The sequence below is a fragment of the Lichenostomus cassidix genome, chromosome Z (genome assembly GCF_008360975.1).
Source record: "Lichenostomus cassidix isolate B80296 chromosome Z, HeHo_3.0, whole genome shotgun sequence".
NCBI lineage: Eukaryota > Metazoa > Chordata > Aves > Passeriformes > Meliphagidae > Lichenostomus > Lichenostomus cassidix.
Genome location: NC_139511.1, coordinates 63755630 through 63781215, shown reverse-complemented (window position 1 = coordinate 63781215; position 25586 = coordinate 63755630). Strand labels below are relative to the sequence as shown.

General features: G+C 39.6%; 2 protein-coding genes across 5 annotated transcripts in view; one reads left to right on the top strand and one right to left on the bottom strand.

Moving 5' to 3' along the window:
• The window catches only part of PRLR (prolactin receptor), a 151959-nt gene extending 149574 nt beyond the window's left edge, over window positions 1-2385 (bottom strand). For 3 of the 4 annotated variants that reach the window (XM_085043468.1, XM_085043466.1, XM_085043469.1), the window contains exons 1-2: window positions 2098-2385; window positions 366-450 (exon numbers count right to left, since the gene is read on the bottom strand). The gene's annotated coding sequence lies outside the window, so the exon portion shown is untranslated. Of the gene's footprint in view, window positions 1-365; window positions 451-1543; window positions 1662-2097 lie in introns of those variants that run through there. The other variant, XM_085043467.1, reaches the window with a different exon arrangement.
• Window positions 2386-2612: 227 nt separating this feature from the next.
• The window catches only part of SPEF2 (sperm flagellar and cilia associated 2), a 76676-nt gene continuing 53702 nt past the window's right edge, over window positions 2613-25586 (top strand). The window contains exons 1-9 of the mRNA XM_085041950.1: window positions 2613-2741; window positions 4542-4644; window positions 8905-9154; window positions 13729-13869; window positions 14910-14989; window positions 15835-16051; window positions 21126-21314; window positions 22613-22800; window positions 24033-24201. Coding sequence (XP_084898076.1) covers window positions 2684-2741; window positions 4542-4644; window positions 8905-9154; window positions 13729-13869; window positions 14910-14989; window positions 15835-16051; window positions 21126-21314; window positions 22613-22800; window positions 24033-24201 — 1395 coding nt within the window. The 5' untranslated portion in view covers window positions 2613-2683. The remainder of the gene's footprint in view (window positions 2742-4541; window positions 4645-8904; window positions 9155-13728; window positions 13870-14909; window positions 14990-15834; window positions 16052-21125; window positions 21315-22612; window positions 22801-24032; window positions 24202-25586) is intronic.

The following is a 25586-nucleotide window of genomic DNA, read 5'->3' as shown; positions in this document are numbered from 1 at the left end:
CTGACACTTCAATTTCTGCTCAACAGATTGCTGTCTGATGTCTTCTATTCCTTTGACTGTTATAAATTCAGCCTGTAAACAATCCTCTCCTTGTTCAAAGCAAGTCCACAAGAAGACGCACAAATTTCAAAATAAAGACAGAGTTTTAGGTGAAAAATTACCATGTGCTCCACAACCCCGTATTACTAGCTAAAATCTGTATCATCCAAACTACAGAGTCCTGTGAAAAATCAGTTTGGAATGTCCAGGATATTCCCAGTGGCATTCCTAGCAAAGAAGTAGAAAATTAAGTGTGCAGTGAATAAACAATCATTATTTAAAAATATAGGTCTTTTCAGCTAGGGTAGAATGAGGGAAACACTTACCTTACTTGTTGTCTGCAGTTGTTTTCCTTTAAATGCTCTTTGGACTCAGCTTTCACAGTGCAGAACACAGACATCTTTCCAAGTTCTTTAATTCAGGGAAAGAATGAAGTAAAATTTGATTAATGCATTATCCCATCACTCTCAGAATAAAGAAAGCTACATCAATTTTTTAACAGTCAAAACAGATGAAACAGCAAGCCACTACTGAATTTAAATATGAAATTCCACATCTTTCTTGTAATTCCAGTTTATCTGGGTAAGATTTTATTATGTCATCTCAGCTGACAGAACAACTCATGTCAGCTTTAAACAAAATCAGGTGTTTAGAAATCCACTGAATATGATAATAAATGTGAAGGAATACATTCCATAACAAAAGTAGATCTAAAGACAGCAGCTTTTCAAAGTCAGAAGTGATATGAAAAGTAGTTCTATACTTAATATAAATCAATTCTGGTTTGCATCTTTTAAATCAACATAAGCTTACGTTAATGACTACTTGCAGCAACACTTAACTGTATATATAAACATTGATTTTTGGAGCCATGGGAAAAGTTCCATGATGAAGCTAAAATATTTTTTTCTTTTCTCCCTGACTCTGATAGAAGATTCACCCACTATAAATATTATCATAAAAATATAAACAATTCCAGGGTTTTTTTCTTCCCCTAAAGTATGTGTATTTTTATAACTTCAGGTATATGCAAAACTTTGACTCTTTAAAAAACATAAATATTAATTGAAACATCTGTCCTAAAAGTAGTTCTTCTTTCTTGAAGATTTCTTTTACTTCACTCATTCGCGTGCCACTAATTCTACACCTTTTCAAGACGTATATATACCTGGTCAGTTATACATTTATTCTTATTCTCAAGGATTTAATTTGATTTAAAGCACACCCTCTGTCAAAGCACACCGATTGAATCTGAGGAATTCTGTTTGTTCTCAAGGAACAGAATCTGTAACATTCCAACTTATGTCAACTGTTGATAATTGTCACTTTTGAAAATTATGGTTAGCTTGTCTGTCTGTCATTAGCCACTAGATCACCTTGCTTCTGCATTTTGTAGGAAAAATAATCCTGTATGGCGATGTAAGGTACTTGAAAACTTCAGCATATCTTTCCCGCGAGAAAAAAAAAAAAAAAAAAAAAAAAAAAGGCCAATTTAAATACCCACAGTGGGCACTGCGTTTTCCAGACGCAGTTCTCTTCCCTGTGCTCTACAGTTTTATTACACACGCCTCAAATAGGAGCACTGGAACCACGCACGGTTGTTTCAGTGTGACTCTAAAACAAAGATGACTTAATGGCAACAAAAGCCGAGCAAAGGCTGTCTCGGCGAGGCTCGTTCCAAAGGCTGGGCTGCCGCACGAGCAGCTGTCTGCCACAGGGATGCTCCCAGCCGCACACCAACAGCGCTCTGCAAAACACCCTCTGCGTGTGCAGCGCGCATTTCGGACTGCCAGAGCTCCTCTCGGCACTCCTTCGCTCTCCCTCCCCCTTCCCACACGGCGCCAGCACAGTAATAATGTGTGCTGTTATGAGAACGGATTTGGGAAAACCACCCGGGATTAATTTCCTTTCTCCCGCCAGGCTGCGCTTCGCAGAGTCACAAGAATCAACCAGGTTGGGAAAGATTTTTGAGGTGATCGAGTCCGACCTGTGCCCCAGCACCGCCGTGGTCAACCAGACCATGGCACTGAGCGCCACACGCAGTCTTTCCAGGCACACCTCCAGGGACGGTGACCCCACCACCTCCCCGGGCAGTCCATCCCAGTGTCTGATCACCCTTTCTCCGACGAAATTCCTCCCGATTCCCAACCTTTCGGTCTCTGCCCTGCAGCACCCGCACCAGCTCACGAGCAAACACGGACCTTGCTGGGGTCGGGGCGGAACTGGGACGTAGCTGTTTAAACAAACACACGTGGAGCGCGCAGCCGGGGCAGGCAGCACTCCCGGGGCGGCAGCTCCGCGCCTCCAGCCCCGCAGAGGCAGCGGGTAGAGCGCGGACCGACTCCCGGCGTTCCCCTCAGGCGCTGCCCCCCGGCGCTACCCCGCCGCCGGGCCCAGCCCAGCCCCGCCGCGCCGACCCCGCCTCAGCCTCAGCTCAGCCCGCCCAGCGCCTCCCCCGGGGCCGCCCCGCCCCGCCGCGCGCTCACCTTCCTCCGCGCCGGGGACACCCGCGCGCCCGCCCGCCCGCCGCGCCTGCGCGCCCGCGCCGCCGCGCGCCCCGCCCCCGCCGAGCAGGCACCGCCCGCGGTCACCGCGGCAACGGGACGCGGAGCCGGGCGGCGGCGGCTGCCGGGCGCCTCACGACATGTCCCAGCTCCTGTGCGAGTGGCTGAACCAGGAGGTAGAGCTCTCCCGGCGCCTCGGTGAGTGGGGCCCCGCTGCACGGAGACGGGCAGGGCCGGGCCGCGGGGGCAGAGGGTCGGCGGGGCAGCAGGGTCGGGGCCGGGCCGTCATGTCAGGAGTCCGCCCGCGGCCACTCCCCCCGCGGGCCCGCTCGCTTCCCGCGGCCACGTGCCTCCGCTGGTGCGTTCTTAATCTTCGTTGCGAGGTTAGTGCAAGGCAGTGACCGCTGAATCGTAGATCGTTCAAGGCTGGAGGACACCTTCCGGGCCGGCCATCCAGTCCGACCATGCGCCCAGCACTGCCCCTGTAAGACCCCTGAACCACTAAACCACACCACCCAGCGCCAAATCCAGATGCCTCTTGAACACCTCTAGGTGACTCCTCCACCTTCATGGACAATATATTCCAATGCCTGAAATTTTTCAAGCTGAAGTTAATTCTTCTCAAGGGGCAGATGCTCTCAGGAGATACAAGCTGCTGAAACTTAATGTGCTAATAAGGACTCTGGAGAATAAAAAATATTTTAATAGGTTTGGAAAGTAGTTCTTTGTTTTGAACAGCAGGTGTTCTGCTGGCATTGGAAATACATTTGTTCTGTAAGGAGGGAGAAAAAGTCTCTGCAAAATTAGAGAGATATGCAATCACCAACTGTATGAAGTTTAACAGGGTCAGATGCCAAATGCTGCCCCTGGGATGGATTGTGGGTTGTGTGGATAGACTGCAGAAGGAGATGCTGGAAAGCAGCACCATGGAAAAGGACTTGAGGGTCCTGGTCGATGGCAAGTTGAACACAGGTCAGCAGTGCCAGCAGGGCCAAGGAGGGCCAAGCCTGTCCTGGGGGCATCAGGCACAGCATGGCCAGCTGGGCAAGGGAGGGGATTGTTCTGCTCTGTTCTGCTCTGGGGCAGCCTCACACTGAGTGCTGGGGGCAGTTAGGGCACCACAATGTAAGAAAGACACTAAGCCACTAGAGAGTGTCCAAAGGAGGGCCAAGAGGCCAAAAGAATGATGAAGGGTCTGGAGAGGAAGCTGTGTGAGGACTGACTGAGGAACACTTTGTCTGTTCAGCCTGGAGAAGAGGAGACTGAGGATAGAGCTCATTGCAGTCTTCAACATCCTAATGAAGGGATGATCGTCACCACTGATCTCTTCTCTGTGGTGACAGTGACAGGACCTGAGGGAATGGCCTGAAGTTGTGTCAAGGGAGGTTTAGGTTGGATATCAGGGAAAGGTTCTTCACCCAGAGGGTGGTTGGGCACTGGAACAGGCTGCCCAGGGAAGGGATCACAGCACCAGCCAGAGAGAGCTCAAGAAGCATTTGGACAATGCTCTCAGGCACATGGTGTGACTCTTGGGATGTTCTGTGCAGGGCCAGGAGTTGGACTCGATGATTCTGATGGGTCCCTTCCAACTCAGCATATTCTGTGATTCTGTGAGTCTGTGATTGTGTGAAGAGAAACATACTATATCTAGCTTTTTTTTTTCCATTTGCATTTTGTATGGAAAATTTAGTAATTATTGTTTATAGATATTGTCACAATCTCAGTGACAATTATTATAATTTTTGCTTTTGAACTGAAAATTAGATATTACTATCTAAAGCTGATGTTTCAAAATAACTACTCAGAAAGTATACTTATTTGTGAGTTGAAAACAGTTTTTGCTAGATCTATCTCCTAAAATTCCTCTGAATTATTTAATGAAGTTTGGATTCAATTTTGTTAGAACACAATAATAAGTTTTATTAAGATTAACATTTGGATTCCTTTAATTATCTTATTTTAAAAACCCGAGACAAACAAACAAACCCCCAAATTTAGTTCCAGGATCATTTTCAGAAGAATTTTCTACTGGCTACCTCCTAGGAGAACTTCTACACAAATATGGTCTTCAGGATGACTTTGAACAGTTTTCAAAGAGCAGGTAAGTACATATGGATAAAAGATCTCTTAAGTAACAGATCTCTCTACAACATAGACAAAAATATGAATTTTCTCAGTTGGGATTTGCTAATGCAGAGTGGGAAAATCATGTAGAACTTACTGAGATTTAGAACATTTTACAGTAATTCAAAAGCTAAATGTGTTGGATGCATGAATTGATTTTGTATTTTCAGAAAGATTGCTCATACTTCTTCAAGAAAATTATGATTATAACTATATTTTCTTGTAACTACAAGAAAATTTTGATTGTAACTACAAAAGTAACAAGTTAGACCAAAGGTTCAAAAAGCCTTTCAAGGATGTCAAGATTAGGAATAGTGGCACTCTGCCCATGAGCAGTGTAGAGCCAGAAATGGTGTTGGAGAAACATGAGGCTCAGAGTGAAGCTCTGGCAGAAGATCATATCAGAATTTATAACTTTACAAGTAATCTGGTGTAATATCTATGATGAAGAAGAACTAAAAAGCGGGAGTTTGAAAAATCTTGTGCAGATCTGTGAGTGTTGGTACATTGATAATGCAATTCATGAGGTGGCCTTATATTGTGTTTTGTCAGACCGTGATGCACATGTACATCAAGAGTTCTAGGCTATACAAAATCTTCCTGTTTCTGCTGAGCCTCTGTTTTTATGTTCTTTGCACTCTAATGTATTCACACTCTTTCCTGTCCCAAGTCGCACCAAATTGTAGGAAAGCAGGTTGAGCACAGTTAATAAAGGCAGCCAACAAAAAGCAGCTTTGCACTGCAGTTTTTGCACTCTGCTTCTAGGACTTCTAGATCTCTCGGGATTTTCTGGGACATTGGAAAACCCCTGGTAACTCTTAGAGTGCCTGCTGTCGCTGGAAAAAAATATTTTCAGGAGGGTTTTATTTCTTCTAGCAAGCTCTAGCAGCTTCTAACAAGTTCACTCAATTCTTCCCAGTAAAAGGGTGCTTTGAGCTCTTGCCCCCAGCTGATTAGGGAGGTGCATTTAGTGAGGATGCACTTCAGCAGGTGCAAGAAGAGATTAGAAACTCTGCTGAGACAGTGTATGTGTGCTCAGCAAAGATGGTGATGTATGACAGGGCATGATACCCTGTACCCACTGGAGCAACTACTCAGAGTGTCAGAGGCCTCAACTTGCATTCCCCTACAGTGAAAGGAGTCAATTCTCCCCATCTCCGACTGGAGTGCCTTCATCAGGGGGAGGTGGTGGCTATGCCTGCAGAGGTGGATACTCATGGAGGGGCTGTGTTATCTAGTCAAGCTGCTGCAGAATGAGGTCAGTACAGTGGAGTTTCTCTGAGACACTGCAGATACAGCTTGGGGAACTTGGACCTGCAGCTGCACTGAGGGAGAGACAGGCAGGTGTGCATTAGGAAAAGGACATGACTGGCAGCTGGTGATTTCTATGAGGAAAAGTAAGGTGTCTGCTCCACCTGCTGAACTGCAGGTGCAGAACAGGTTCATTGCAGTGGTTATCAGATGAGTGCTGGTGGCACAGTGTAGCTAAACATCTGAGCTGGTGAAGTTTAAACCACACTGGAGCGCCAGGAGGAACAGGTGGGAGATAGCAATGGGAGACTCTTTCCTGCAGCTGATTCCATCTGCTGAGCTCACATGCTAGCGAAGGGAGGTTTGCTACATGCTGGAGGTTCAGTCCAGAGCTGCAGAAATTTGTTCAGCCCTTGCACTAATATCTCTGCTGCTCTTCTCTGTGGACACCAAGGATACTGTCAGAGACCTGGAGCCAAAGGTGTGAGGTATGAAGGCACAAATATTTGGTTTCCTCACTGCTGCTGGTGGATGGGCTTGATGAGGAGTGGATAGGTTCTACAAGTCAACAAATGGCTGTACAGCTGCTATCCACTGCAGGGATTTGCTTTTCACAGTCATGGGATCATCTTTCAAGAGAGAAGACAGCTAGGAAAAGATGGGATCCACCTGACCAAGTTGGACAAGGAAATGTTTGCCAACAACCTGGCAGACCTGGTGAGGATGGCTTTAAACTAGGGATGAGTGGGGATGGAAAGGATTACTCTCAAGAGAGGAAGTGATGGCCTAGACTGGCAAGCAAGAGGAGGGTGATGTGAATAAGAGCAGCAAAACAATGCAGGAGGCTGCCCACCCCCAAATGTATGCACACAATTAAGGATGTGCTGAGAAGACAGAATTATGGGAGAAGCATTTACACCTTTTCTGAATTACTCTAAATGTTTTTTAAATCACACAGCTGGCTGCCTCTCTGAAGTGCCTATATAGTAATGCATGCAGCATGGGCATCAAACAGAAGAGATTGGAGGCCTTTGAGCACTTGTTGAGTAATTATTGCAATTACTGTGAGGCAGTGAGATAGCTCTTATGACTGGTGCACTGCCATGGCTTGATAAAGATTCTTTAGGACGGACAGGCTGGGAAGGTGAGGATGAAGAAAAGCTGCCCTCTGTGTGAGACAGCAGGGAAGATACAGGACCTGCCTCTGTAGTGGCCATTCTTAGTTGTCTTCCTGCATTAACAAGATGGTAGAGTATGGCTACATTCTTCAGGCTACCTCTCAGATTCTTAAATGAGTGTCTGCCATGCTGAGGCTGAGATATTTAATGCTTTCTGTATCTTAGTCTACTAAATAAAAGTCGCACTCAGAAATCCCAAACACCTGAGACTAACAAGAAAATCTGCAACAGTTGTTTATCCTGTGTGATCATAAAAACCCCCAAGGATGGAGGCCATATGACCTCTCCAGGCAATTTTTTTCAATATAGTTGATTGCCCTCATGGAGAAAAGGTCTTGTCTTATGGCAGAAGGGCAGCCAGAAGGGCTTTTACAGGTATCTCCTCAAGAAAAGGAAGGCTGGGGAAAACGTGGCCCTAATGAGACATGAAAAAGACTGAGGTATCCCAAGTTCCTGCCAGATACAGGAAAGTTTGCAGAAAGGAAGATTTACCCATGAAGAAGAAACAGTGTAAGGAAAATTTGAATAAATTGGAAATATTCAAGTTCATGGGACCATATACTCACCCAGGCTGTGTGACCTGGCTGATGTCATTGCTGGGCCACTCTCACTTATCTTTGAAAGGTTGTGGTGACTGAGGGAGTCCTTAGAAGACTGTAACTGGTCCTCTTCTCTTCAAGGAATGCAAGAACAGAGAATTGGGGATGTACTAGGTAGTCAGCCTCACAGAATAAAAATGTTAAGAGCTTCTCAATGCGTGTCAGATGATTTCTGGCAACAGGGCTCATCTTGACCTTGAATCAATGGCAGAAAAATGCCTCATAGTTGTAAGTTTCAGTTCAGTATAAGGGTGTAAGAAATAAGGCATGGACTGTTACAGTGAGAATAATGAGCTCCTGGACAATTTCATCTAGAAATAATATAAATTCTGTGTTACCAGAAGATCTTCAGTTAAAATTAGACATTTTTGTAGAATTATGCTGGATCTTGACTGACCTCAAAAGCTTGTTCGTCCATGTGAACGAACTATTGTGAACTCAAGCAATAGAGCAGTATAGAAAGCATGATCTTCTGACTCAGACTGAAGTTATGGATTTGTTTGATGAAATTTGATGTGTTAATTATATAATGTGTAATTATGAGCTGATAATTTATTGTTATTTGGTTTTGCCCTGTGTATCTGTTGATCTTGAGTGCTTCTTCATGAGAATCTACATATCAAGAGATATATTAGCCTGCAAGCCACTGTTTTAGTTTCAAATGTAAATTGCTCATTTAGAACATAGACTTTGTTTTTAACACTGCTTTAACCTGTGTGTCCATTTTGTTTAATTGTAGAAAAAATATGTTGAGCTGTTCTAATGGTTAATGGGTAACACAGATTTTTTTTTGGTGTAAATTCTTATGTTTTAACTGGTGAGAACTCAAGTGATTGATACACCTAATACAGACACTTCATTCAAACTCTGTGTTTGTGGTGGATGATATACAATTAGCTGCAATTGAGGATTAGCTTTTGCTGTTAGATGCACTTTGTGTGTACAGGTATCAGGATTTATATAATCCAGTGTGGTCTTTGTCTTTTCAAAAAGTTATGTATAGTAATCAATGCAGTTACCAGTACAGCAGTATAAAACCTAAGCCAAAGTGTGTACACATTATTTAAGGAAGTCCTCTGTGAGTTGGTTTTTTTTCCTCCTCCTATCTTGGTATGAGATAAGTGTCAGAACATGCTTAATGCAGCAAGTTGGGAATTGAAAATAAGTTTATGTTCTGTTTTTGTGTTGTTGTTGTTTGTATTCATATAGAGTTGCAGATGCAAAAATTAACAATTTTTCTCGTCTGGAACCCACACTTCACCTCCTTGGTGTGGAGTTTAATGAGAAAGTGGCCCAAAACATCATGACAGGACAGCATGGGGCTGCAACAAATCTTTTATATGAACTGTATATTGCTTTAGAAAAAAAGAAAAAGCCAAAACTCACTGGAGTAACCGTAGAAGCAATGAGACCTGCAACAACTGTAAAGCCTAAGTTTGTTGAAAGTGGAAATCGAGAGGTAACTAACTATGCCTATTTTGTGTAAATGCAGAAAAGGTAGCATATTTACATGTACTTTTCAAGCATGTTGTGTGCTTCCCCTCTCTACTTTGTAAGTCTCCTATTCAAAACCCAGTACTTAAAAAGAAAAGAAGCAGTCCTTTGTTTAGTCTTATACAGTGGGTTTGCACAGATTATCGGGAGCTCAATAGGATATTGATCTTCTGTGTTTCTTTGTTTTGGTTCATTCTGTGTTACCTGCTCTGTTTTCAAGCTTTCTCTGTTACCTGCTCTGTTTTCAGGCTTCCTCCAGACTTAAAATATTTTAACAACAGAGGCTAGTAGTTGTTCAGCAGCTGCCCTTTTACTCCTTTGATGAGTACAGATTGCTGACTGAATTGCCATCTAGTATCAACTTAGACTAATTTCCCCTCCAGGAAACCTATTTATAGCTATGTGGAGCTTTGTGCCACAGTGGTTTGGTTCATTCTGTTGCATGTCTCTCCATTTATTTATACTACATTCCATTTGGCAATTACCATATGCTGAGAAATACAAAGGGAAAAGAGAACATCTAAGAGGAAGTCAGTATTGATGTGGTAGTTTCTATTAAATACTTTCTTCTTGTTTTCAGTAGTAATACTCAGCCTGTCCTGACCATAATTTGTTATCAGGATGAGCAGTTTTTAAGAAGGTATATATCGTGAATTAAATTCAGCTGGAAGAAATTATTTCACTTTTTTTTTTTTTTTTCTGGCACGCTTCCTGAATAGTAGTCTACAAGAAGAAACTGCAAAAATAGGACCAGAAAGTTGAAATGTCGCATCATCAGTAAAGGGATAACTTAAAGAAATTAAGCAACTGAGAGTAGGTCTTGTCTTTTAGACAAGTTCAGAGTGGCATTTGAATCATGGAATAGTTGAGATTGGAAAGGGCCTCTGGAAATCAGTTTATTCCCCCTGCTCCAAGCAAAGCCAGCTGGAGCAGATTCCTCAGAACCTTGTGGAGATTTGTATATCTACGAAGATGGAGACTTTCAGGAACAAAATGCTTCCTTACCTCCCCTAGTGCAGCATGGGACAAATCCTTTGACTGAAGTGTGACTTTTGATGGCTACAGGCTGTTCAGAAGAAACAGGAGGGGAATGTGAGGCGGAGGAGTTGCCCTCTATATCAAGAAGTGTATTGGTTCTGCATAGTTGCCTCTGAGGGACAGACATGAGCAGGTGGAAAGCTTGTGGATAAGAATCAGAGGCCAAAGCAAAAAGGGAACCCTTTGGCTGGTGTTTACTACAGGTCCCTGATCAAGGGGAGCCTTTTGACAAAGCCTTCTTGCTCCAGCTGCAGGAGGCTCTTGTCCTGCTGAGGGACTTCAGCCTCCCCAGCATCTGCTGGAAAAGTAGCACAGGGGGCTGTAGGCAATCCAGGAGACTCCTGGAATGGAGCCAGGTAATGGGCAGCCCTACTTGAGGGGATGCAATATGGGGTCTGATGGTCACCAACTCAAAGATAACTGGTGACTTCAAGACTGGAAGCAGCCTGGGCTGCAGTGACAACGTGTTTTAGTTTTGTTTTGATGTAGTTTTCGTTGTGAGGAATCAGGTAAGGAGTAAAGGTAGGTCCCTGAACTTCAGGAAAGTAGACTTTAGTTCTTCAGGGAGATAGTCAGACCACTTGGGAGGCTGTCCTCAGGGACAAGGTAGGAGAACAGAGGTGGCAAATCTTTAAGTAATTCTTCCATAGTGAGCAAGAGCTAGCAATCCCCAGGAGCAAGAAATCAGGCAAGGAAGACAAGAAGACTGCCATGGGTGAGTTAGGGTGCTGCTGGGAAAGCAAACACACAGGCAGCTGTAGCTAGGGCAGGTGAGCTGGTAAGAGTATAAAGATGAAGAATGGTTGTGTAGGGATGGAGAGATGAAGGCCAAGCCAAAACTGGAACTGAACCTGGCAAAGGACACCGAAAATAACAGGAAGAGCTTCTACAGGTATGTTAAGCAGAAAAGGAAGGTTGATAAACAGTGCTGGAAAAACAGTAACAACAGAGGATGAGAAGGTGGAGATACTCAACGTTTTTCCCCAGTCTTCACTGACAGCCTCTTGGTCCACAGCTCTTGAGTGGATGGACAGTAGGATGGGGACTAGGGGACAGGCTCAAGTGGGCCATGGGAACATGATGAGATTTATGAAGAGCAAGGTCAAGGTGCTGCACCTGAGTTGGGACAACCTCTGGAATCAACCCAGGCTGCGGATGAAGAGACCAAGAACAGCCCTGCCCAGAAGGACTTGGGGTGCTGTGGGTGAGAGGCTGGACATGCCCTGGCCATGGCACTCACAGCCCAGAGAGCCAAACGTGTCCTGGGCTGCATCCAGAGCCCTGTGGGCAGCAGGGGAGGGAGGGGATTCTGCCCCTCTGCTCTGCTCAGGTGAGACCCACTTGGAACACTGCATCAGCTCTGGGGTCCCTGCATGGGAGGGACATGGACCTGCTGGAGTGAGTCCATAGGAAGCCACCGAGATTATTAGAGTAATAGAGCACCTCTACTGAGTAGAAAGGCTGAGAGAACTGGGATTTTCAGGAAAGCCTGGAAAAGAGACGGCTTCAGAGTTACCTAATTGAAGTCTTCCAGGACCTGAAGTAACTGAAGGGAGCCTACAAAAAAGATGGAAAAAGATTTTTTTTTCCAAGGACATGGAGCAACAGGAAAAGGGGGAATGGCTTCCTACTGAAAGAAAATAGGTTTAGACTAGATATTAGGAAAAAAATCTTTACTGTGAGGGGGGTGAGGCACTGGAACAACTTGCCCAGAAAAATTGTGGATGATCCATCCCTAGAAGTGTGAAAGGCCAGGCCGGATGGGACTTTAAGCAACCTGGTCTAGTTGAAGGTGTCCCTGCCCGGGGCAGGAGACTTGGAACTTGATGATCTTTAGGGTCCCTTCCAGCCTAAGCCATTCTATGATTCTGTGGTTCTGTTCCCACATGTCCTCTCTCTGGATGCCAGGGACAAGAGCACAGAACTCCCTCTGCACTTCCTCTCCACAGGAAGCTGCACAGGAAGCAGTGAGTTTCTCTCAACTAAACAAAGCTTGGCATCATTCAAGTTCAAATCTCTGAGTTCTTTTCAATGGAGCTAGTCCTGTTTTCAGTTGGAACATGTTTAGAGGTTTTTCTGTGTACATTAACACAGAAAAACACAGTTTGAAGCAGCGGTCTCAAAATGATCCTATTTTAATATGTTTATTAGTGTTTCTGACTCTTCATTGCTTGATGTTTAATTTTAGCATTTGAAAAGTTTAGTGCCACATCAGGCTGACTTGTAACTACAGCAGATTTCAGAGCCTTCTGAGACAAAATCCAAGCTGATAACAGATAAGAGAGCTTGTGTGCATTTTGCAGAGCAGCAGAGTGCCCAGGACCTCCAAGAAGACCAAAGAGGCCAAGACACTGAACAATTGACAACTTATTTTTATAGACTTCTCAAGCAGAATTTTCTGAAGGTTATGTGCCTAATGAGTTAATTAAAGCCAGTGTGAAGACTTCCTGATTCTATGCTACATGCTTGTGTTTATTAGAAGAATGAAGAAAAGTGGTGTGCATGGAAATAAAGCAAGACCTTGATGTTCTGAGACCTTAAAAACATATGTATTTAAAAATCACTTCATGTGAAGTTGAGAGTATTTGCATATTGTCATGCATGGAAAATATGAATAGATTTGAAGATAAAGTGTACATTTCATAACTTGTTTGCATTGGATATGTCCTTGGGAAAGAGGTTTGTGTCATTCTTCTTTTGTGAAGAACAGATGAAGCATTGTACAAAAGCAGGGAAATGCCAGGAGAAGGGCACCTACAGTGGGTTTGGCCTCAGAGCAGCTTGTAGTTCTGTGCAGTTATTCTGATGAAGTGAAAAAAGAGGAACATATTTCTTTAGTTATGGGAACACTCATCCAACACAGAGCTTATTGTTTATATAGAGGAAATGGCCAGCTATCCAAGGGGTGTTGAACCATGTTGATGAAGTAGTTGACTTACTGATATGCATTTTAATATGGCTAATGAAGGAAGAGAGCCTTGCTGTGGTTAATTAGCTGTTATAGTGTCACTACATGAACAAGAATAAAAAAAGAAGTTCCTTAATGTATCTAGAAAATCAAATGCAAACATACTAATATTCAAATTAAAATTTTAAAAACATTCATGAATATTTCTTTTGATGTGTTATATATTTTTAACTATCTTTGTCTTCTTTGTATAAAAACCATTTTTCTTGTTTGTTCCACCTTTACCTGCATGTATCTTTAATTCTCTTTAAGCAAGTGTAATTAACATGATTGCTACTTCTTGATCCTCTGAGCTAGTGTTACTTAGTGTGTTACCTACTGGTATTCTCAGTTTCTGTAACAGGAAACTGGTATTCTCATTTTCTGTGCTGTATTCAGACCTGAAACAGGTATCATACTAGAACCAGAATTGAATGAAAGCCCTTTAAAGCCTATAAAGCACTGCTCATCTTCTCAAGTCTGGAGCCAGGTAATCTCTTCTGCTTTCTTCCTGGAAGATAATTTTGGGCTTAATTATATTTGCTTCATATCAGCATTACATAGGAAGAAGGAGACAAAATGAAATAATGGCCAGGATTCAAACAGCTGTCATACAGGTTAAAAAACAACCTTCAAAATCCACCATAAAATCTATTGAAGCCAAAAGATTCTTGAAGAAGAAAAGAGAAGCAGAGGTAATTATCATCTATGGTTTTTTTTATTGCTAATTACAGTAACTCAAATGCTATGGTTTCTGAGAGCATTTATGCTTACAAATACTGTATTTACATAATCTGAAAGCTGCTGATAAATAACAGTTAAATTTCTATCAATTTGACCAGTGAAAATTGGGCTGAACATTTGCATGAGTATGATTTTGCATTTGTTTTTAATAAGAATTGTTTTGATGTATGAGAATTTCATATTGAATAAGTACCATAGATAGGTACTAATTTGATAGCTGAAAGTAGCTATGAGTCTACTGAGAAGAGCATGTGAAATAAAAACGTTAATGTTCCTTTCTGTTTTGTGTGTGATGTCATTTTGCACCATAATGGTTTGAACTGTTCTGTAAGATACTCTGAAACTGTCTGCTTATAAAATGTTATTAACAGCTGAAATTGACAATAATCCTAAATCAAATCAAGACATTAAAAAAAAATGCAGCAGTTAAAAAAAAAACCTGCATTATCTAGTACCAAAAAGTACTTGGCTTGTAATTAAAATTAATGGATTGTACTGTCACCAGGGGTGCAACTATTACCAATTTTCACAACTGGGCAACAGATGGATTTAAATGCATAGCAACCCATAGTAACACAGTTGCTTGAGTAACTATCAGATACGTTCACACTACTAAATCTAAAGCAGGTCGTATTCCAGAATATCTTGTTTCAAATCCCCACATGGTGAGAATTATATACAACGCTAGAGCCCCCTATGCAAAATCAGAATTATCCTGCTGAATGAACAGCTAAAAAAGTTTAGGATTTTTTGGCTGTTGCAAGGAGGTGTGGCTAGGAAAAGGGAAAAGGGGAAAGAAATGAAACGTATAGGATGGAAGTAATCTTGCCTTTATTCTTGGCGTAGCTCATGCTTGAAATATTTTCAGTGTAAGCATTTCTGTTGTACTAACATGACTTAAAAGCAATTCCCTAGTGCTTACTCTGTTGAACCTTCTTTATGTTGCTTTGTGAAGAGAAAGGAAACATAAAATTTTGTGTTACTTCTTCAGAATGTATACAAGGAGATAGAAAAGTTTGAGAAGTCTGTGACAGGAAGTGCCGCTGCAATGCACAGCGAGGTGACTGAAAGGTAACATCTGGATATTGACTTGTTCAGAATAGGCAGGATCCTACCTCAGTCGGCTGTGTAGACAGGTGCTTGAAGAAAGAGTAGTGTCTCATTTAGTTTAAACTGTAATTGTCCTTTGAATGAATATTGCACTAGCACTGATTTCAGCTCCAACACAGTTGCAGTGTCTTTAACTTACTTTTAGCTTCTGTAGGCATGGCCCAAGCTTCCTTTACTACTTTTTGCTCCATATGCAGCAATACAAGGTTCAAAACACATCTTTTCTCTGTTTAGTTTAGTCATTGGATCTGTAAAGTCAATTAGCCTTGCAAGATGGGAATGTTGTGAATGTACATACGCAGTAATACATTTTAAAGGGAAAAGAACTAACTTTTCTCCAGAAACTTATCTATATATTGATTTATTTGTGAATAATTGCAAATAGTATTCATTCTGTCACCTTTAGTGATATGTATACCCTACTCAGAAGAGGTAACATGCATGCATACTGCTGTGGATATTTCTGTATGTAAATCTGTGATTAATGGCTGCAAAACTACTCAGAGAGTATGGCTTTATTGAGGTATAACCCATCTTTCTTTGACATCATGTGAGCCCTCTTAATTTCCTGTTTCTGCAAAATTTGGTTTCGTATTTACAAAGAAACTAATGATCAGTTGGCTCAAATTGGTGCTGGAACCCTCCTCTGGACATAGGGGTCATTGTGGGATACAAGAACATCAAGAAGTAGCTACAGTTCCCACAGAGTGATGTTCTACATTTGTTAGCCTTGCACATAACTATACAGGGATCTGTATGAACACACCCTTAAGAACCATAATTCCTATCTTTCTTTTTTCAATCAGTGATATGCAAGAATTATTGCAAACAGAGAAGTTGCAAGAAACAACTCTCGAAACTATACTAGAGACAAAAACGGAGCTGTTAAATATTTATTCTGGTGATGAATATATAAGGAATATTCAAAAACGTTTAAAGGAAGATATATTCACTAGAGAACAACGAGCAAAGAGACGACGAAAAATGCTAGTGGATCAGTTAGCAGCATACGAAGTTCAAGAGGTGGGAAATTGTATGCTGAAGTACATAGTCCATGTGCAATTAATTAGTAATCTAAAATGTGCTTACAAATATGAAATGAGTGCTTCTGGAAGGCTGAATAAAATTTGAAGGGGATACAGGGACTTATATACACTTACGTCTGAGTATTTCTTTTATGTCAACCATTGACTTTCTTTGAAAATTACGGCATATGTATTCTTCATCACTACCCTTGTGTCAGACACCATACTTATAAACTTCAAAGGATATAATAAAGGCAGCAGAGCAAAGATTATTAAAAATCCATTGTAGACCTGCCTTCTATTCCCTGCCCTTCTCCTCCAAAAGTTGAACATCCTATGGTATCAAAATGTATACTGGTTCTAAAGAAGATACTTAAAAACAAAAAAAATGGCATTTTTGTTTGAAAACCTGTATTTACAAATGTGTCGTATGAAGGTTTGGATCTGGGCTGATGAATTCTGAAATGGTTGTGCTGGGTGATATGAAGAATCAAAACTTAATTTGCAGGTCAGAGTTTTGGTGTTTGATGTGATATGGAATAGAAGATACATCTGTGGAGAATGTCTGTGTTGTCTAAAAATGAATGTTGCAGGTTATTCCATTTGAATCCTGTCCCGTAAAGCACAACACTTTTAAGAGTCCTCTTCATATAGTCCTTCTTTAAAAAGCAGCTCTTAGATCATTGATTTCACAGATCTTCTCTTTTATAATGATTCTATCAAAATATGACCTTTTAACTTACTGGGTTTTTTTTTTATTACTGGATTGGTTTTTTTTAGTATTTGCTTGTGAGTCCTTAGTTTAAATCATATATGCTGAACCATGATAGCTGAGCCTATCTCCACTGTTGTTGCATAATAATACCATTTCAGAGGTGTAGCATCTCTGAAAATATGAAATATTGTACATATATATGTGTGTGTGTGTGTATATGCATTTGTATGTGTATTTATATATATTTAAGCCTTGGCATGTAATGTCTGGAGATTTTTTGGAAATTTTAAGAAAATGTTTAATTTGTTGGGGTAAACATCTCGAAATTAGGTGCTTCTAAATGTCTACTTCAGACCTATATTCTTGAAAAACACCTGTAGTGGCATACACCAAGAGTCCATCTCTCCCACTATCCTGAGTTCTCATTCAAAGGGATTGTACATCATGTTCTTGTTGATATGTGTAGGCCATGAAGAAGTTTTGTGACTCACTTGCCTGAAATCACTGCAGTCCCAAAACTTGCTCTTTAAGTGCTCTCAACTCTTGCAGCCCCAGCAGTGTGGACCAGTAGTCCCAAAAGCCATTGCTACCAGTCTGTGGAGCACTTGGTGGATACAGCAGCTCAGACTGGCTCCAGAGGAGGTCCAAATCAAGGAAAAACTAGTAGTGGTGTTCCTAGCTTTCCAGGAATAAAAATCAGCTTTGATACAGGAACAATTGAAATCACAGACTGCAGGGACTTGAAGGAAGGACAAATGAGCATTTGACTGAAACAGTAATCTGACCATATTGGAGAGTCTATTTAGTAATAATTTGGTTCTAAATTAGCAGAGGAAAAACTGTTTTGTTGTAACTGTGTGAGATTTCAGAAATTAGATGTTACTTGACTTCAGAGAAGTGGGAAGCAAACGTAGGTATTTTCTTTTAAAAATGAATGAATATACAAAATAGTTTGAAATTGCTTTTTCCCAGCATTTGCTGACTGAAGTTGCTGATGTTTATGTGCATTAGGGTCTGATTTTTACCTATACTGCATAAATCTTGAACACGGCACAGGATCATGTCAAAGGACTTCCATGCCTTCAGAATGCTTTAATGTATTTCATATCCATACTTATAAGCCTATATTAAAAGAATCTTGTTCAAAATTTCTTTTATCACTCTACAGGTTGAAGCCTGGGAGAGAAAATACTTTACAATTGCATGACAGTACTCTAGGTGGAGCACAGCATGATGCGAGTCAGATTCTCATAGGCAGGTGTTGAAAGTATTTGACAATGGTGTGGCTTCCTTCCAACTGAACCTTTATCTCCACAATTTCAACAAATTATCCATGATTTGTACTTGTTATTTTTAAATGCTCTGTTTAGATTTTATCTCTCTGAATTAAAAAGTTATCAGGCATAACTTACTCTCAGCAATAAATTGAGAACCTGAAAATGGGAGGGGAAATGCATTGTTACTAGCTTATTACTTGTCAATCCAATAGATCTATGTCTGCTAAGTTCTAATTTTTGTTTATAACATTTATGACCACACAGCAGCATAGCATTTTTTCACTTGTATATAAATCAAACAAGGAAATAGAAAAATAGAACATGATATAATAACTGTGCATGAACAACACGAAACATAAACACGTTAGTGTTTGGCCACTGGATGCCACTGTTGTCTTAAGTAGGTAAACTGAAAAAAATGTCTATTATGCTTTCTTAATAGTAATTTTTCAAAGTATTATGAAGATGTCCCATTTGTGATATTTATGGTTTCTTCAGGCCCTCCACAGCTCTTCATGAAGATGTTGATGTAAAATGTTAGGTCAAAAACTTACACTACAATTTTGGTTTGTATCCTTTTATGTTCAGAAGTTTCAAAACTTGCCAGCCTTTGGTTGGAGTAGTTTGTCCAATCCTTTTTGTATGAAAGATAGCTACTGATGCTTCAGTCCCCCACCCAGTGAGGATCCTTTTTGAAACTATGAGTTTGGAGTTTGGTGTTCCAACCTTATTTATCTATTGTCTAGTTTTGAGTTAATTGCCTTTTCACTTTTTCTTGTTCCTCAAAATTTTCCTGCTGGCTCTTTTTAGACCTAGTGAGCATGCCAAAGAATTTGATTACCTGGAATATTTGACTTCTCTACCCTTTTTAAAAGACAAGATCTATTTTGGCTGCTGTGATGAGCAGCAAAATTTCCTTTATGAAGAGCAAATTCCAATTTCCTTTATGAAGAGCAAATTCCCTTAGGGAAGGTGTTTTAATTTCTCGCTAAACCAGCTGTTTAAACCATACAGTTGATGGTTTGAGTATGACAAATGACCACTCTGTTAGGGTGGCTCCTTCAGTTCTCTGTGAATTAGGGCTTCAAAATCCATTTTCTCCTGGTGAAGGATTTTTACTGCTGTAATAATTTGTGGTTGAGTGTAAGCAGTAGTAACTAATGAAAAAAATGAGGGATATTTACTTGCATTAGGAAGTAGATTGTGTAACGTCTACTCTTCTTTGAAATCTTAATTGAAATACTGAGTACAAGGAAGCAGTGGACAGAACTGAGGCGATGAAGAGCACCATATCTCCTGTTATTGCCTTGAATTCATGAATGTAAGAGAAAAAGGGAGAGATTAACTCTTCAGTAGGCAGTACTATTGGAATATTTTATCCTGGGCTATATCAAATGACACATCAAATGAATTTGTTATGATTGCATTGTTTTCCATTTCAGTAATAATACATGATGATGATTCCCTCCATAGGAAAATAACTTGCAAACAGTACACTACAGGTAGAGAACAAAACACGACACATTCAAAATTAGATCCTGATTTAATGAAAAGCTTTGTAGAGAGTTAATATAGCATCCAGGGGAAGGACTCTAAGATTGAGGCCTGGGATGAGTGCACCTTTGTCACTAGGACTATCATGCAGTGTAATGAGATTCAGTGCTAGGAAAGGGGAGTGCAAAGCCGACATTTTGGCTAAAATAAGAAAAAATATTAAGATATTATTATATCAGTTTAATATTTTCAACTCACCAGAATTTAATTGGAATGTACTTTATTCTCAGCAACTGTGAAGGGAAAGGAGCTTAAAAATATGGAAAGAAAACATCTCTTGTTTGTTTGTTTGTTTGAATTAAATTGGCATCTCCCCAACATCAACATTAAATATGTAAATTATTTAGAAAGTTCTTGCTCTTATTTTTGCAATTACGAGAGTCATGCTTTGCATTAGAATTCCATTACAGGTGTCCTGATTGTATTGTGTAGGACAGATCTAGACCTCTTTATAGAGGTTTTTCATAAATAATGTCATATGCAATCACATCAGATTTTTCATTTATAGGTGAGTTTACGTAATGTGTTTTGCCCTCTCTGTCACAGACAGCTGATGAAAAATCCCAATTCAAGTCCTTAGATTTGAATAAATTACATAGCAATTTTGATGCACCTGAAGCAAATATTCAGCAAACCAGAGGTTTCCACTAGAATTCTGCTGTAGCATTGGTATTTGGCAATGAGACCTGTAATGCAAGCTGATGCTTTTGCTTAGGACTCAAAAGGAGTTTTGGACTGTGATAGTGAAGCAAAACTTTAGGTTAGATTAAGCCTTAGTTTAGATACCAAGAACAGTCTGGAGAAGTGTAGCAGTGAGAAGATACTATTATGTTTCAGGAGTACTTTGAAAAATAACAATTCACAGCCTTCAAAGTGTCTGTGCACACAGACCATGTCTCAAGCAATGGTTCAGAATTATTTTCCTTTAGTACTGCATAGTGTATTATATTCATGTCCCAGTGAGAACACTGGGACTATTACCCAGAAATCTTGTATTTTGCTCTGTTCCGAATTCTTCCTAATAGTCCCAGTGTGCTGAATAGGGAAGAATGGAGAAGATAATTACCCAATTCCCCCAAAAGAAGGAAAAATTTCAAGTCTGTAGAGAATACACTGCTCAAGGATCCTGTAGATTATGACTGAGAATGGGGACTGGTGAATAACAGGGTTAAATTAATGATTTGAGGAAAGGGTATATCTTCAGATAAGAGGCCTTCAGATAAAAGATTATTTGAAATATGCTGCAGTTTTTTTTACATATGGGAAATAACCACATAAAAATGGAGTTAGTCTGACCAGAGGTATTTTTGCTAAGTATCTCAGTTAAGACATATTTTGAACTCTTATATAGTTTGTGAAAATTGTACTAATAAATAGATATGAACATTGTTCTGAATTTGTGTCCCATATAAGCAGGTGAATGCTGTCATATGACGGCATTCCTATTTCTCATGTTAGATACTGATGAGTTTTCTAGGAAATAGTTAATAAACTGTGCTTAGTAGTATTATTTTTTTATCTTTTAGAAGGCTTACCGGGACGAGCAGCTCATTTCCAGACTAATGAAACAATCTCAGAATGAGCAGAGGATTGCTGCTGAACTCATGCATGTTCGGCATGAAAAAGAGGTGCTAAGGCAAAACAGGATTTTCAGGGAAAAGCAATATGAAGAAAGACGACAGAGAGAGTTCCAGGAAGCTCTTGATAGAGAAAAGGTGAAAGATTGTTTGGTCTCTGAATTGCTGCAGGAGTGCTAGAATGCCTTCGTGTTACAAAATGGAGGTTGTGTTGTCAACTGATAGAATTCAGGGTTTTTCTAGGGACAGGTTGATTTAGTGATAAATATATTCTTTTATCTTAGTTCAAAGTTAAAGCTGTACGCCATAAGCATATAACTATAACTGTGGAACTGGGTGCATTTTGTGTTATGTTAAAAGTTACGGGGAATTTTGCAGGGAGAAAGAACAGCTGATCTACCTCATCTAGTGAAAGGTGTGTCTGCCCATGGCAGGGGGTGTGAACTAGATGGCCTTTAAAGGTATCTTCCAACCCAAACCATTCTATTGTTCCATGATCCTGTAATAAGGGACAAAGCTAAGCAACTTAAAGTCTGATTTTGATCTTTTCTTCCATACTGATTTTAACTGTGTAGGAAAACATCTCTGCTTGCTGAATTTAAAAGGCACAGTCTTGCAGAGGCAACAGGACAGTAACCTAAGGTCCTGTTTCAGGAATCATGTTTTATTTTCCTTTAGATATAATCTGTTCATGTCTGTCTTTGATAAATGCTGGAGTAGTTTCACTCATGAGTGTTAATTTCTACTTTGAAGCTTTAAGCTGATTAACAGGACTCATAATTCTTTGGAAAATTGCCAAGTGCTATGCTTATAGTAAGGTCATAATGTAATATTAGAAATTTTATTTTTGTCCCATCAAAAATGATCAGCAGCTCCAAATCCTCCAACACAGCTGGATTCCTGTGTAATCAGCAGCTATAGCTATTGATTACATCACCTCTTTAAGTACACTTTCAGCCCCCACCACAGGAGGTGGCGATGGAGCACACCATCACAGAACTACTGATAATTTGCTACCATGACCAGAAAGCTTTCAAAGATTGAACAACATCAGTAATATGAAATTATTTGAAGATCGGACTCTAGTGATAAATTACATGTTCTCAATGGGTAGTTAGTTACACTAAAAGCTGCAATTTCACTGCCCTCAAGGACTGAATATGTTCTTAATCTGTTTCTCATAAAATAAGTAATGTATTTCTCCTTTATTTTATTCTGTTTTAGAAAACAAACAAATGGGACTTTATAGAGTGAATACAAGTTTTTATATATTTTTATGCATTAGTCTGCCTGCTGGCTATGCAATTGTGGTGAGAATTGAGTTGTTTTCATTTCTTGAGTTAAATGAACAAGTTAATTTTCGTTTTCAGGATTGTGCACCTCTGCACTTTCATTTTCATTGCAGTCTCAAATTTACTCCTTGAAAACAATTCTAGGCTCTTGCAAAACAGGAAAAGATTGATAATGAAGAAAAAATAATCCAGGAAAGAGAACATCATGAGAAACTTGCTGCTGAAAGAGCTCAGGCACGCTATAAAAAGCATTATTCTATATGTTGGGAGATGATAAGCCAAATCATTGATTTGTCGACAAAAGTAGGAGAATATCGTCAACTGACAAACAAGTGAGTATGTGGCTGCTAGGCAAAAATAACAGCTGTTAGGTAGCTCTTAGGCTCCATTATTCAGACTGGTTTAAGCATTATAGCAAATTGTGTAGTTTTTCAGATATTTTACATGACAGCTGCAATTAGTTTGTATGCAAGAACGGTGGCATTAGTTTTGTGTGAGGATTCACTGGTGTGTAATACAGGGTGACCTAATGCTACAGGCTTAGCAGAATTTCTTAGAACTTAACTAACTTGAATTCTTAGGAGACCAAAATCTAGTGTCGCAGCTTGTGGAACTGCTGAGTTCCTTTCTTATTAACAAATTCCTTAGTTAAAAATGGAGTGGTCCTCATCTCATTCCAAATTGCTCCACTAGATGAACACTTCCTCAGTGTAATACAAACAGGATGGATTTCTCAAGATATATAAACCTTCCTGGACTGGCCAAAGAGTAGCAACTGAGCCCAAATTGTTCTGAGTCCTACATGCTGTGATTCCCTCTTCTGATATGCCCAAATTGCCCAGGGTTTCTGAGAAGGTCCTGAGAAGGCAGTAATCTCCAAATGCCTGTGCTGTAAAAGTGTTTAAAAAACCACAGAGTGAGGCTTTATTACTGTGGTTCTTTCATTAGTATTTAGTGATTTGACTACAGGGTTAGGCTTACAGAATTAGAAAGTATGCCAAAATATTATTGCTTTTTTGTGTAATTGTAAGTTAAAATAATAAAAGTGTAACCATATGAAATACTCATGATTATACTCTATGGACAGTATGTACATTTAGGCTCAGTTAGGTTGTGATAAAATAGTCAGCCTAGGCACACAGTTTAATGAAATTACTAATTTAAAAAAAATTAATTATTCATATAATTCTGAATTAATTTTAACTTCCAGGATAAGTATTCTATAGATTTTTTTTGCAAGAGGAGGCTTTATGCCACAGAGGAAAGAATATTTTGGAACAGGGAAAAGTAGCTGTAGCAAAACTGTTACTGCACAGCTTTACCAGCCAAGTATTGTGTGATGACACATTTGTGAAAATACTGAAGCCTAGAAGTGCCTACAGATGTCATAAAAGTAAACAAGCTCTTATAAAAAGCTGTAATAATTACAGGATGCATTATAAACTATAACTAGTTTATACTAGTATATGTATGTTTCATTATTGGGATTCTCGTAAATTTGGATACATCACTGTCAAATATCCAACCCTTTAATTTTTGGTTTAAAACTTCTTTTTTTCTGCAGCCGTGTTCCATTAAAACTGGTGTTGGATTGGAAGGAATGTTTTTTAAAGGGAGAACCAATATATGAACAACCCTCAATTCAACCTTTGTCAGATGAACCTAGCCCAGAACAACTTGAAGAGCTGAATAAAATGAATCCATTAGATGAAAAAGATTATGGTGAATACAAGGTACACCAAACTGATAAGGCGTAATGGAAGATAATACACTTTGCTTTTTCATAATCATAAACTTTATGTTGTGATCTTGCATTTTGTTCTATTATTGGTTTCTAATGTCAGATTTTGACATGCATTTTCTTCATTGACTGACGTTTTATAGGAAACGTGGCTATATTTGATGTTAGTAGCAGTTATAATTACATTTTTATGCATATCCTTGATTATATTTCTTGAGTTGTAGGGCCAGCATGTTAATTGCAATGCAATGAGCTTTCAGCTAATTGGAATTTGAAGGTATAATTAATATTACCAGATTTGAAAATGCAACAGAAAGTAACCAGTAAAAGCAGTAAAATTAAATACTGTGTATGTGAACTCCTAATTTCAGCCATTTTGAGTGAAAGCTTTCTGACAAGATTTATTGGTTTGAGTGATTCATTGTTTTAAGATAGTAATATTTTTGAAAATTATTAAAAATGGCTGACATTTTTCTTAATCAACTGTTAGAATACAAATAAATATTTTCCCGGGTACATGAAAACTTTCCTTCAACTTCTCAATACATTAATGTAATTTCAAAATTGAAACATTAAGGATTAATGTTTCCCTGTTAAAGTGTGTGGTACAATCTTTTCAAAATTATATTTAGACTTTACAAATCAGTTGGTGAGTAGAAGGTGGCAAAATCATGGCAAATACCCAGTCTTTTTCTTGTTGGAAATTTATAACTGCAATATATATGTGCTTTTTATCCACATGCTGATCTAATTGGTACATTTTCTTTTGCAATGAGTATAGATGTTCATTATGAGTTTCTGTGATGAATGCCTGACAGCTCAATTTATTGTGTCTTTAATTTTAATGTATGCTTTTCTGATTTATCTCTTTATAAGATCCTGATTTACGACATATCAACTGCGGTATGAATTTCATGATCATTTTCTTAGGTGAAAAAAGGGATATACACAAAGTCAACAGGAGAGACATAAAAGATGGACAGGCAGTGGAGAGCACTAATGAATATTCCAGTTTTTCAGTCATATTTTTGTTTATATTTTGAAGTCTCAATTGTCTTCTCTAACTCATCACAGAAAGTCACAAAGATTTATTAACACATTTAAAGCCTCTTTTTCCTGCCAGGCTATTTCAAATTATTTCGTAATTAATTTATTCCCAGATGTCATTAGTCTTATGCCTTTCTGAATCGTTATTCATCAAAAGCTGGCATCATATGATGTGTAAAATTGTTGTCACCATTCATACTTACGTCTTCTAAAAACTTAAGTGAACAGCTTATTCTTTCAAAATATTGCTTCTAGATATAAGTTTATTGGCAAGTCATTCTGACAATGTTTATGCTGATTTTCCTAATGCTTGTGAAAAAGCCCAGGACA